Raw genomic sequence first — 13,060 nt, 5'->3', positions numbered from 1 at the left:
TTTTTGATATTGATCTGCATGAACTGTTTGTATATTTTTGAGAGTAATCCCTTATCAGTAACTTCATTTGCAAATATTTTCCCCCATTCTGCAGGTTGTCTTTGTTTGTTTGTTTGTTTTTGCTGTGTAAAAGTTTTTAAGCTTAATTGGGTCCCATTTGTTTGTGTTTTATTTTCATTGCTCTAGGAGGTGGGTTAAAAAGCTTACTGCAATTTATGTCAGAGAGAGTTCTCCCTATGTTTTCATCTAAGAGTTTTCTAATGTCTGGTCTTACACTTAGGTCTGTAATCTATTTGAGTTTACTTTTGTTTATGGTCTTAGGGAGTGTTCTGAGTTTATTCTTTTAGATGTAGCTGTCCAGCTTTCCCAGCACCAATTATTAAAGAAACTATCTTTCTCCATTGTATATCCTTGCTTCCTTTCTCATAGGTGACACAGGTGCATGGGTTTATCTCTGGACTTTTGTCCTGTTCCATTGATCTATATTTCTGTTTTTGGTGCCAGTAGCATACTGTTTCAATTACTGTAGCTTTGTGGTATAGTCTGAAGACAGGGAACATGATTCCTCCTAGCTTCATTTTTCTTCTTTGTTTTTCTCAAGATTACATTGGCTATTCATGGTATTTTGTATTTCCATACAAAATGTAGATATTTTTTTTCTAATTCTGTGAAAAATGCCATTGATAATTTGATAGAGATTGCACTGAATCTGCAGATTGCTTTTGAGTAGTTTGCTTGTTTGTTTACAGTGGGTCTTCATTGAGATCTTTTATCTTTTTATCTTTCTTTGAATGGGTTGAGATCTACATAACTGTAGCAAGATGACCTCTGAACATCCTAGGTAGTGTGCTATAGCTGGATGGAGAGAACCAGGTTTACTATTAAGCTTTCGTACAGATTAGGTTTTAGGTTTTAGGTTTTAGGTTTTAGCTTTTAGGCTACTTGGAATCCTTGGTTGTAGGGGTCTGAGAAAGATTCTCTATAGCAAAAACAGTATCCTCACTGCTGAGTGGGTCCCAGATGAACAGTTGTTGGAATGTGTGGCATGAATTCACCATCTCTCACTATTCCATAGAAATAGCCCTGAATTACAGTCTTTAATAATGGAAAAATGAGAGTAATATTTTAGATTTAAAAGCACTGGCTTTTAGAATCCATTGCCTTGTTTTTGTGATTTCAACTGCAGCTACATTGGATGTAGAAAGTGAAATTACATAATGATAATTGTAGCATAAGGACAAAAATCTGAACAATGGCATCATCAACTATATTATACTGTCAAGTGTATCTCACTCCAGGTGGGATTAAATGATAAAGGACAAAAATGGTAAGGACCTAAGAGAAGCAGAAGAGATTAGGAAGAGGTGGCAAGAATACGCAGAAAATCTGTACCAGAAAGATCTTAATGACCTGGATAACCACGATGGTGTGGTCACTCATCTTGAGCCAGACATCCTGGATTGTGAAGTCAAGTGGAACTTTGGAAGCATCACTATAAACTAAGTTAGTGGAGGTATTGGAATTCCAGCTTAGCTATTTCAAATCCTAAAAGATGATGCTGTTCATATAATATGCCAGAAAATTTGAAAAACTCAGCAGTTGCCACAGGACCGAAGGTTGTTTTCATTCCAATCCCAAAGAAAGACAATGCCAAAGAATGTTCAAACTATCATACAGTTGCACTCATTTTACATGCTAATAAAGTTATACTCAAAATCCTTCAAAGATTTCAACAGTATGTGAACTGGGAACTTCCAGCTATACAAGCTGGGTTTAGAAAAGGCAGAGGAACCAGAGATCAAATTGTCAACATTCATTGAATCATAGAGAAAGCAAGGGGATTCCAGAAAAAAACATCTCCTTAATTGACTATGTTGAAAGGCTTTGACTCTGTGGATCACAATAAACTGTGGAAAATTCTGAAAGAGATAGGAATACCAGACCATCTTACCTATCTCCTGAGAACCTGAAAGCATGTAAAGAAGAAACAGAACTGGACATAGAACAATGAACTGATTCAAAATTGGGAAAGGAGTATGACAAAGCTATATGTTGTCACTATGTTTATTTAACTTATGTGCAAAATGCATCATGCAAAATGCCAGGCTGGATGAAGCACAAGCTGGAATCAAGATTGCTGGGAGAAATATCAATAACCTCATATATACAGATGATACCATTCTAATGGCAGAAAGTGAAGAGAAACTGAAGAGCCTCTTGATGAAAGTGAAAGAGCAGAGTGAAAAAGCTGGCTTAAAACTCAGCATTCAAAGATCATGGCATCCAGTCCCATTGCTTCATAGCAAATAGATGGGAAAAAATTTAAAGCAGTGACAGATTTTATTTTCTTGGGTTCCAAAAATCACTGCAAACTGTGACTGCAACCATGAATGAAAAGACGTTTGCTTCTTGGAAGGAAAGCTATGACAAATCTATACAGAATATTAAAAAGCAGAGACATCACTTTGCCAACAAATGTCCATATAGTGAAAGTTATGTTTTTTCCAGTAGTCATGTAAGAGTTGTCAATGGATGTAAAATTTAGGCCATTAAGAAGGCTGAGGGCTGAAGAATTGATGCTTTCAAGTTGTAGTGTTGGAGAAGACTCTTGAGAGTCCCTTGGACAGCAAGGAGATCAAATCATTAAATCTTAAAGGAAATCAACCCTGAATATTCACTGGAAAGACTGATGCTGAAGCTGAAGCTCCAGTACTTTTGCCACCTGACTCGAAGAGCTGATTCATTAGAAAAGACCTTGGGTACTGGGAAAGATTGAAGGCAGGAGGAGAAGGAGGTGACAGAGGATGAGATGGTTAGATAGCGTCACGAACTCAATGGACATGAATTTGAGCAAACTCTGGGAGATAACAAAGGACAGGGAAGCCTGTAGTGCTACAGTCTATGGTGACACCAGAGTCAGACATGACTTAGTGACTTAACAACAACAATAGCTTTGTTAGTTCTTTCTAAATTCATATTTTTAAAAAATTAATTATTTGGCTGTATTGGGTCTTACCTAGGGCATGTGGGACCTTCAGTCTTAGTTATAATAGGCAGGACTTTAGTTGCAGCACATGAACTCTTAGTTGTGGCATGTGGAGTCTAGTTGCCTGACCAGGGATTGAACCTGAGCCCCCTGCATTGAGAGTTTGGAGTCTTAGCTATTGGACCACCAGGGAAGTCCCTCATAGCATTTTTTTTTTTCCCTACTGTATTATTGTCTCATACGACAGAAGTAATATTATGAATGATACTATCATTACATGCAAATGATTTAAATATTATAAAGGAGTCATCTCACTACTATATAATAAAATAGATAATTAAAAACGACCTACTGTATAGCACATGGGATTCTATTTAATACTCTGTAATGACGTATATTGACTTCCCTGGTGGCTCAGATGGTAAAGTGTCTGTCTACAATGTGGGAGACCTGGGTTCAATCCCTGGGTTGGGAAGATCCCCTGGAGAAGGAAATGGCAATCCACTCCAGTACTATTGCCTGGAAAGTCCCATGGACAGAGAAGCCTGGTAGGCTACAGTCCATGGGGTATGGACTATATGTAATGACATATATGGGAAAATAATTTAAAAAGAACAGATTATATGTATATATCTGGCTAATTTATTGTACACCTGAAACTAACACAACTTTGTAAATCAACTATATACTCCAATAAAAATCACAAAAATAAAGGAGTCATCTTTGTAAAGTGACAGAAGGACCTGTGTGAGGGGTTGAGAAGTAGACTAATTTTACTCCTCTTCTTCCTCATTTAGCCTTGGATCTCGGGCAGGTTGGCCTGGTCCTGTCTCTCTCTCTCGTACTCACGGGGATGTTCCAGTGGTGCGTCAGGCAAAGTGCTGAAGTTGAGAACACGGTGATGTTTATTTTTCTGTTCTTAGCCTTTTCAGATAAAAGCAATTCTTACATAAAATAATAAAACTTTTTTTTTTTCACATTATCTTACAAAGTTTTTTTTAATGTTCTCCTCCATTTGCTTAAGGGCTTCCCTGGTGGCTCAGATGGTGAAAAATCTGGCTGAAATGCAGGAGCCACAAGAGAGAAAGATTTTATCGCTGGGTTGGAAAGATCCCCTGGAGAAGGGAATGGTTACCCACTCCAGTATTCTTGCCTGGAGAATCCCCATGGACAGAGAAGTCTGGCAGGCTACAATCCATAGGGTTGCAAAGAGCAGAACATGACTGACTGACTTTCACTTTCCATCTGCTTAAAACTAATAGAAATATATGCATATTTTCCCACATATGTGTGTCATGTCAGAGGGTTTTATAATCATCCCAAACTGTCTTCAAATACAATAAATGTCTCTGTAGGAGAGAGGTTCTGAAATTCTGGAGACAACATAAGCTCATTTCTTAGCAGCTAGTTTATCTTTGCTTCTTAATGGGTAATTCTTTATTTTTGGTAAAAGAAAAGAATCCAGTATTTTAAAGTTTATTTAATTAATATGTTCCTCCACTCCTCCCCTCCATTTTGTCACTTATTCATGTGTGTATTGAGCACCTGAATTTTCTGGCAGCCCTTCTCTCTGGTAGGATAGGCTCTCTCCCAAACTGTGCTCTCAAAGGTGTGGAGTTATGGTTGTTTAAGCCTTTGACTGTGTGGATCACAATAACTGTGGAAAATTTTGAAAGAGATGGGAATATCAGACCACCTGACCTGCCTCTTGAGAAACCTATATGCAGGTCAGGAAGCAACAGTTAAAACTGGACATGGAACAACAAACTGGTTCCAAATAGGAAAAGGAGTACATCAAGGCTGTATATTGTCACCCTGCTTGTTTAAATTATATGCAGAGTACATCTTGAGAAACGCTGGGATGGATGAAGCACAAGCTGGGATCAAGATTGCTGGGAGAAATATCAATAACCTCAGATATGCAGATGACACCACCCTTATGGCACAAAGTGAAGAGGAACTTAAAAGCCTCTTAGAAAGTGAAAGAGGAGAGTGAAAAAGTTGGCTTAAAGCTCAACATTCAGAAAACGAAGATCATGGCATCTGGTCTCATCACTTCATGGAAAATAGATGGGAAAACAGTAGAAAGAGTGTCAGACTTTATTTTTTGGGGCTCCAAAATCACTGCAGATGGTGACTGCAGTCATGAAATTAAAAGACGTTTTCTCCTTGGAAGGAAAGTTATGACCAACCTAGATAGCATATTCAAAAGCAGAGACATTACTTTGCCAACCAAGGTCTGTCTAATCAACGCTATGGTTTCTCCAGTGGTCATGTATGGATGTGAGAGTTGGTCTGTGAAGAAAGCTGAGTGCAGAAGAATTGATGCTTTTGAACTGTGGTGTTGGAGAAGACTCTTGAGAGTCCCTTGGACTGCAAGGAGATCCAACCAGTCCATTCTGAAGGAGATCAGTCCTGGGTGTTCTTTGGAAGAACTGATGCTAAAGCTGAAACTCCAGTACTTTGGCCACCTCATGTGAAGAGTTGACTCATTGGGAAAGACTCTGATGCTGGGAGGGATTGGGGGCAGGAGAAGAAGGGGATGACAGAGGATGAGATGGCTGGATAGCATCACTGGCTCGATGGACGTGAGTTTGAGTGAACTCTGGGAGTTGGTGATGGACAGGGAGGCCTGGCATGCTGCAATTCATGGGGTTGCAAAGAGTCGGACATGACTGAGTGACTGAACTGAACTGAACTGAAGAGGTCGTAGTCAATAAGTAAATTATACACTTTTGAATATTTGTACCTTCTCCTAAAGGGAGAAAAACAATAAAAATGAAGTTTCTCCATTTATTTCTTCTAACAGAGTAGAAAGTGACTAATTACTAAAGTGATGTTTGATGACTGTCCAGTTCTGGACATCTGTAACACATGGACCTTCTGTAGCCACACATACTGATTGATGTCCATTAATGTTCTTCTTTTCTTTCAAAAAATTCTTGTCTTTTTTTTTTTAGATGTGAAAGGTGGATCAATAAAATCTTACCATTCATTTCTCTAATTTTTTTAGCTTTTATATAAAATTGAAGGAAGTAGTCGTGTGTAAGACGATGAAGATGATGAGCAAGTTTGCAAATCACCAAGGTCTCGTCAGACTCCTACTTCTGTCCTTTGTGGATGTTGAGACCTGAGATATTCTGAACCATATAAAAGCAGGAGGTTTCATTTACAATCTCTGAACACCTATAGACTAGATCCTCTGATACTAACTCATGTGATGTCATATGTCTTTCAGATGATATCAGTAGAAAGGGTAATTGAATATACAGACCTTGAGAAAGAAGCGCCCTGGGAACTTGAGTATCGTCCACCACCATTGTGGCCCCCAGACGGAAGGATTTCCTTTTTCAGTGTGAACTTCAGATATAACTCGGACAGTCCTCTGGTATTGAGGAACCTGGAAACATCCATTTACTCAAGAGAAAAGGTTAGTTTAAGCCATTCACCTCTTTAAATCCAGCTAAAGATTTAGCACCACATCTGTTCTTGGCTTCCTTATCACTATGTCTGGGGGACTGTTTGCTCCTAATGGATGCAGATTAGATCAGTGACTTGTAGGTGAATCTTTCTTGGAAACTGACCATGGCATAGGTATACCAGCAATTTCCCCCCTGTGTTGTGAGCTCCCTCATGGTGGTTGATGGGCTCTGGGATCTGGGGTTCCATCTTAACCTGACTCAGGACACTATATGTGACATCTGATTATTCATACAAAGTATGGGACGTCAGCCTTGTCTTCCTGGCCCTAACTCTCCAATATCTCATTCCTTTCCATCTTTTCTTGTTTGTATTTCCAAGATCTCCTCCTCCTCCCATGGTGCCCTCTGGTGGCAGCCTCCTTCCCTGTCCCTTAGCCCTTCCTGTAGCCTTGTCCTCCACTCACCCACACTGAGCTGCCGGACCCCTGCCTTCCCCCAATAGACTGCTTCTTTCTTAGCCCAGATCTGATCCTTACTGGGCTGTGTGAGCTGCTGTTGGAACCATAGCATAGCCTCAAGTCCACTCCTGCAGGGGCCATGAGATGTCCTTGTGTCCACCAGAGAAGAGCCTCAATAATGACCCAGTCAGGAGTGAGGAACCAGGGCCTCAGATAGAGGTAGGGTCTAGAGACTGGCTCAAAGTCAAAAGCAAATTGAAGGTAGCAGAGAAGATCCATATGAAAGACGGCAGAGAGGCTTGTGACCTGGACCTGTCAGCATCCATGTCTGCTGATGATGTTCTTTCTGCACTCAGCTTGAGGCCCTCACCAGGGACCAGGACAGAGTCTTGAAGAAGACACTAAACCAGAACAGACAAGGTGTTAGGAGCTCTTCCCCACCTTGCTCTGCAGCCAGTTTGTCTGACACACCCCCCCTACACTGGGACTGTGTGCAGGTTCTCCCAAAGTACCATGTCCTCCCTGTTCCCTGTACACATACTGGTCCTCTACCTCAGAGACCCAGGCCCTCCATCATCTGGATGGTGAAAATCTCATTTTCTGAGTCAACTTGAATGCATCTTCGAGACCCTCAGCTTAATGTACCCTTAATATACCCTTATATATACTAATATATATTATATATATTTAATATACATACTTAACATAATATATACTTAATATACTAATATACATATTAGTGTATGTGTGTGTGTATATATATATATATATATATATATACACACACTATACTTTTAGTGTATATATATACTTTTATACACACAAACACTAATATACCCTTAGTGTCTTTTATATTCTTTTAAGGTAACATTTATGGTACACCTATGTTCATAGCAGCCAAAAGTTGGAAGGAACTAAATCCTTACAATGAAGTATTATTCAGCCTTAAAAAGGAAGAAAATTCTGACCTATGGATAAACCTTGATGACATCTTGCTAAATGAAATAAGCCAGACACAAAAGAAATGAATACTCTCATTCCATTTATGTGAGATTCCTAGAGTAGTCAAATCCAAGAAGACAGGAAGTAGGATGGTGGTTTCCAGGGACTGGGGGAGGGGAAATGAGGAGTTGTTTTTAATGGGTAAGAATTTCAGTTTTATGAGGCAAAAAAAAAAAAAAAAAAAAATTCTCAAGCGTGGTTGCACAGCAATGTGAATGTACTGAACACCAAACTATCCACTTAAAAATGGTTAAATCTTATGTTATGTGAATTTCATCATAATTAAAAGATAGCACCTGTGGCATGCTTTGTAATTTGGGATCGGCATCTCATAGTACTTTGAGGCTTTTTATAATCAGGGAGCATCTTGTTTTCATTTTTGTTCCCAGAAAGTAGCATTTTGCAAGGCACAGAGAGGATGCTGAGGGACTGCTGGTTGTGAGGGTGAGTGAGTTACACAGGTGTGAGCGAGCAGGAACCAGCACACACACATGACAACTCAGTAAATAACTGAAAGAACTGCTCTTTAAAACTCTTACCACCCCAGACCCATCTAATGGCTGTAGCTGTGATTTAATGAATGAAACCCTTGTAACATGAAAGAATATTCAATGTAATGCCCGAATCCTACCCAGGGAGCAGCTTCAGTTAGTCACAGGGCAAAAGCTCCCTCGTAATTATTTCCAGTTTCAGTGTAGGTCAGGAAAAATGTGAACTGCTGTGTCAGGAAAACATTAACCACAGCTCTTGATATAATCTTTTCCCCGAGAGCACTGTAGGTGGTGTTTATTTACTCTCAGACAATGTGTGTGTCAGATTTTCTGTTGTAAATGTAATTCTGTTAACCTGCACTTGTCTTAAATTTTCCCCAAAGCCATAAAATATGACTTATCTGTAGTACAACTTAGGAATATAACAGATTCTTATTCTTCCTTCTAAAACCTGAAAATCATGGGATTGAGATTCTGAAATGTTTGAGGGAAAATTGAATTTGGAGACTGAATTAATAACTGCAGTAACTTGAATTTTGATCTGTGCCTTGGTCCACTCAGTATCACTTTTAGTTTCATTTCTGTGCTTGGAGATGATACCTTGGCAGTGTGTTCATGAATGGATTTCACTCTACCTCTCAACCTCCCGGGTTCCCTCTCCTGCTCACCTGTCCCAGCCCTCATCACTCCAGGACAATCCTTTGGTGTTGGATTTGATTGAGAGAAGCTGTTGTGGAGGGGGGAAGACGGGTGTGGTGGGCAGGGGACATGAGAGTGAGCCAGCCCAGCAGAAGTGGGGCTTTACTCTCTTTCCCTTATTTCCTCTTCTGTCCTGATTTCTGGAAGTTAGTCAATAGGAAAGTATAGTAGGTACTATTCAAGATTGCCGGGAAAAATATCAATAACCTCAGATATGCAGATGACACCACCCTTATGGCAGAAAGTGAAGAGGAACTAAAAAGCCTCTTGATGAAAGTGAAAGAGGAGAGTGAAAAAGTTGGCTTAAAGCTCAACGTTCAGAAAACTAAGATCATGGCATCTGGTCCCATCACTTCATGGGAAATAGATGGGGAAACAGTGTCAGACTTCATTTTTTGGGCTCCAAAATCACTGCAGATGGTGATTGCAGGCATGAAATTAAAAGACACTTACTCCTTGGAAGGAAAGTTATGACAACCTAGATAGCATATTCAAAAGCAGAGATATTACTTTGCCTACAAAGGTCCATCTAGTCAAGGCTATGGTTTTTCCAGTGGTCATGTGTGGATATGAGAATTGGACTGTGAAGAAAGCTGAGCGCTGAAGAACTGATGCTTTTGAACTGTGGTGTTGGAGAAGACTCTTGAGAGTTCCTTGGACTGCAAGGAGATCCAACCAGTTCATTCTGAAGGAGATCAGTCCTGGGTGTTCATTGGAAGGATTGATGCTAAAGCTGAAACTCCAGTACTTTGGCCACCTCATGTGAAGAGTTGACTCATTGGGAAAGACTCTGATGCTGGGAGGGATTAGGGGCAGGAGGAGAAGGGGACGACAGAGGATGAGATGGCTGGATGGCATCACCAACTCGATGGACATGAGTTTGAGTGAACTCTGGGAGTTGGTGATGGACAGGGAGGCCTGACATGCTGTGATTCATGGGGTCACAAAGAGTCAGACACAACTGAGCAACTGAACTGAACTGATGCAGGATTTTAATTCACAGAAGAAATAGCAAGTAAAAATAAGGAACTAGGACTCCCCTGGTGGTGCAGTGGATAAGAATTTGCATGCCAATGCAGAGGACACTGATTCAGTCCCTGGTCTGAGAAGATTCCACATGCTGCAAAGCAACTAAGCCCTGCACCACAACTACTGAGCCATGTGCCACAACTACTGAAGTCTTTGCTCAGCATCAATGGAAACCCCCTCAGTGAGAATCCCATGCACTGCAACAGGGAGTAGCCCCTACTCATCACAACTAGACAGCTCTTCCAAGGCAATCAGGACCCAGAACAGCCAAACATAAAAGCCAATGTGAGGTAAATGGGACCCTAGACTTCCTGGTTAGAGTCTGAAAACAGGCTACATTTTTCATTTAGATGATTTTGTGGTTGATTTGATCATTTTAGAGACTCCTGGGCAATAAAGTATTTTCCAGCTCTCAAAGTAGATTGATTTTGCTTTGTTTTTGCTCACAGCTATTGTTTGGATGATACATTTTTACAGATGCTTAGTAGACCGTGCTATAATGTGCAAAATTATTAGTTTCTTACATTTTCTCCTTTTTTACATATATTTTCTTAAAAACCACTCTCCTTACTCCCAGATTGTCCCCCTTCGCCTGCTGGCTTCCTAATTCCTTGTGACTCAAACTGTGGTGCCAGAGCCAGCAGCACCTACATCTCCTGGAGCTTCTTAGAAATGCAGAGTCTCAGGATCACCCAGACCTCTTGACTCAGCATTACAGCTGAACATAACCTCCTCCTTTCCCTCCCATGGGCAGTTTTTGATGAGTGATAACCTGTGATTCCCAAGGAATGTGCTTTGACAGTTTGAAATTGAACTTAAGAATTCCCAAATCTCTGTTGTGACTGAGCAGAAGGCTCTAGAATATTCTGTGCCACTAGATTTTCTTACCTTTATGCTCTATAAATTGCACTTTTACATTATAATCTAATTCTGTGTGATTCCACTGCATTATTTGTGTCTTTCCAGTGGAATCTGTCTTCCATCACAGGCATTTTTCATTCTGCTGTCCCGCCTTCCCCACACCAGCCTCCTGCAGGGACTGGAGGGATTTCCCACAGGCTCAGCCCTGTCTGGACCTGGAGTCAGAGACAGCCCAGTGCAGCAGTGTTTGTGTGGCTGTTTCACCATCTGATGGGATAAAAAATGAGTCTTGCTGCCCCAAGCAGGGCATGAGGTCTGTTTGACCTGTTCCCCAGGCATCATGTATCCCACTTAGCTGCAGGTTTCTCTCAATCTGGCTGTGGGTGCCAGTTCTTTCTGCTGACAGCTGGTCCACCTGACTTCAGGTACCCTCTTTGCTCCTGTTCACCATATATACACTTGTGTCCACGCCATGCTTTAAGTTTCTGACTGTAAGTTCTCTATGGTAGGCCTGTTTTTTTTAACTGAAACTACACCTCTCCCCACTCTCTGTGTTCTAGCTACACAGAGGGACATGATAAGATGTCAGGCATTCCAGGTGATAAAAAGTCCCATCAGCAGATGGAAAAGAGGCCAAAAGATGTGGATTTGAGTCCCATACTGCTATTTATGGGCTCTGATAGTTCAGACAGACTAAGTTATCTAAGCCTCAATCTTTTCTTGTGCAAAATGGAAGTGATAGGATGTAACCTGTAGGGTTGATGTACAACTTAAAGAACATAAGACATGTAAAGCACCCAGAGTAAATGCTTGGACAAAATGGTCATTATTTTCATAGGGTGTAAAATGACCATAACCACTTGCATTGCAGAAAGTGTTGTCTGTCCTACGAAAATGAGCTGTTGGCCATTTGAAATTCTATTTATGGCTATAGGATCCATCTGCTGTATCTGTCTCTGATTTATCTTATACCTAACTAAAATGGTAATAGATTTTTTCCATAAATTTCTCTGGCCTGAGTAAAAAATCTCATCTTCCAGTGGAAGTTTCTTTGTCTCAGGACACCACAGGTAATACAAATAAGAAAAAGTCAAATCCAATACAGATTCTGATGTCAATGTATACAGTCTAGTTGAAGAAACAAGAAAATGACTATATTAACTTTGTAAGCTAGAAGGAGGTCATGATTTTTATAGACATTTATATAAAATGACATAACATCAGCTAGAGTTGGAACAAGCCCACATCAGGAGACAGGGAGAGCATTTTCAAGGAATTAGACATGTGAGACAGACTTAGTGATGTGTGGTTAGGGTTTCAGCAGGTGGAAATGCATGTGAAAGGCATTCTGGGAGGTAAGACCAAGATAAGCAAAAGCATGATGCTCTGATCCAGTGAGTGAAGACTTAGACATCTGCAAAGCATTCAGGAAAATGAACTACCAAGTGCGTAACACACGTTTTTGCATTCAACCCTCACAATTACCTAGTGATGCCAAGGAAGCTGATTCATGTACATGAAGTATGAGAGGACAGTTTTGTAGAAGAGACATCCTAGGGTGTAGTGTTGAATGCTGAGCTGGTATTTGGGAGTTTAATTTGAGAAGTGAGAGCACATGGACCAGAGGGGGCAGGTGCAGGGGGCGGGGAGGCGGGAGCTGTTTTCCCTCCAGTAAGACATCGCGGGAAAGTGATGCCACTTTTTGGAATCAAATTGATGTCAATTAAAACAAAGGTCTAACACCTGGATTTGTGAATGTGCAGGGCAATGGGTGGGAGTAAAAAATGGTATCATACTTCTGGAGGGTAGGTTAGCAGCTTAACAGCTTCCTCTGAAAATGTTTATACTTTGTTGTTGCTGTTCAGTCACCTAGTTGTGTCCGACTCTTCACAACCCCAAGGACTGACACACACCAGGTTTCTCTGTCTCTCACCATCTCCAGGAGTTTGCCCAAGTTCATGCTCATTGTATCAGTGATGCCATCCAGCCATCTCATCCTCTGTTGTCCCCTTCCCCTTCTGTCTTAAGTCTTTCCCAGCATCAGGGTCTTTTCTAATGAGTTGGTTCTTTGTGTCAGGTAGCCAAAGTATTGGAGATTTAGCATCAGTTCTT

The 13,060-nt window shown here is 40.7% G+C and overlaps 1 protein-coding gene across 1 annotated transcript in view; it reads left to right on the top strand.

Annotated features, from left to right (window-relative positions):
• The window catches only part of LOC100337390 (ATP-binding cassette sub-family C member 4-like), a 209,452-nt gene that overhangs the window by 159,503 nt on the left and 36,889 nt on the right, over positions 1 to 13,060 (top strand). The window contains 2 exon segments of the mRNA XM_059892309.1: positions 3,784 to 3,884; positions 6,225 to 6,416. Of these exon segments, the coding sequence (XP_059748292.1) occupies positions 3,784 to 3,884; positions 6,225 to 6,416 (293 nt within the window).

The sequence above is a fragment of the Bos taurus genome, chromosome 12 (assembly GCF_002263795.3).
Source record: "Bos taurus isolate L1 Dominette 01449 registration number 42190680 breed Hereford chromosome 12, ARS-UCD2.0, whole genome shotgun sequence".
NCBI lineage: Eukaryota > Metazoa > Chordata > Mammalia > Artiodactyla > Bovidae > Bos > Bos taurus.
This window is presented reverse-complemented; position numbering and strand designations above follow the sequence as displayed.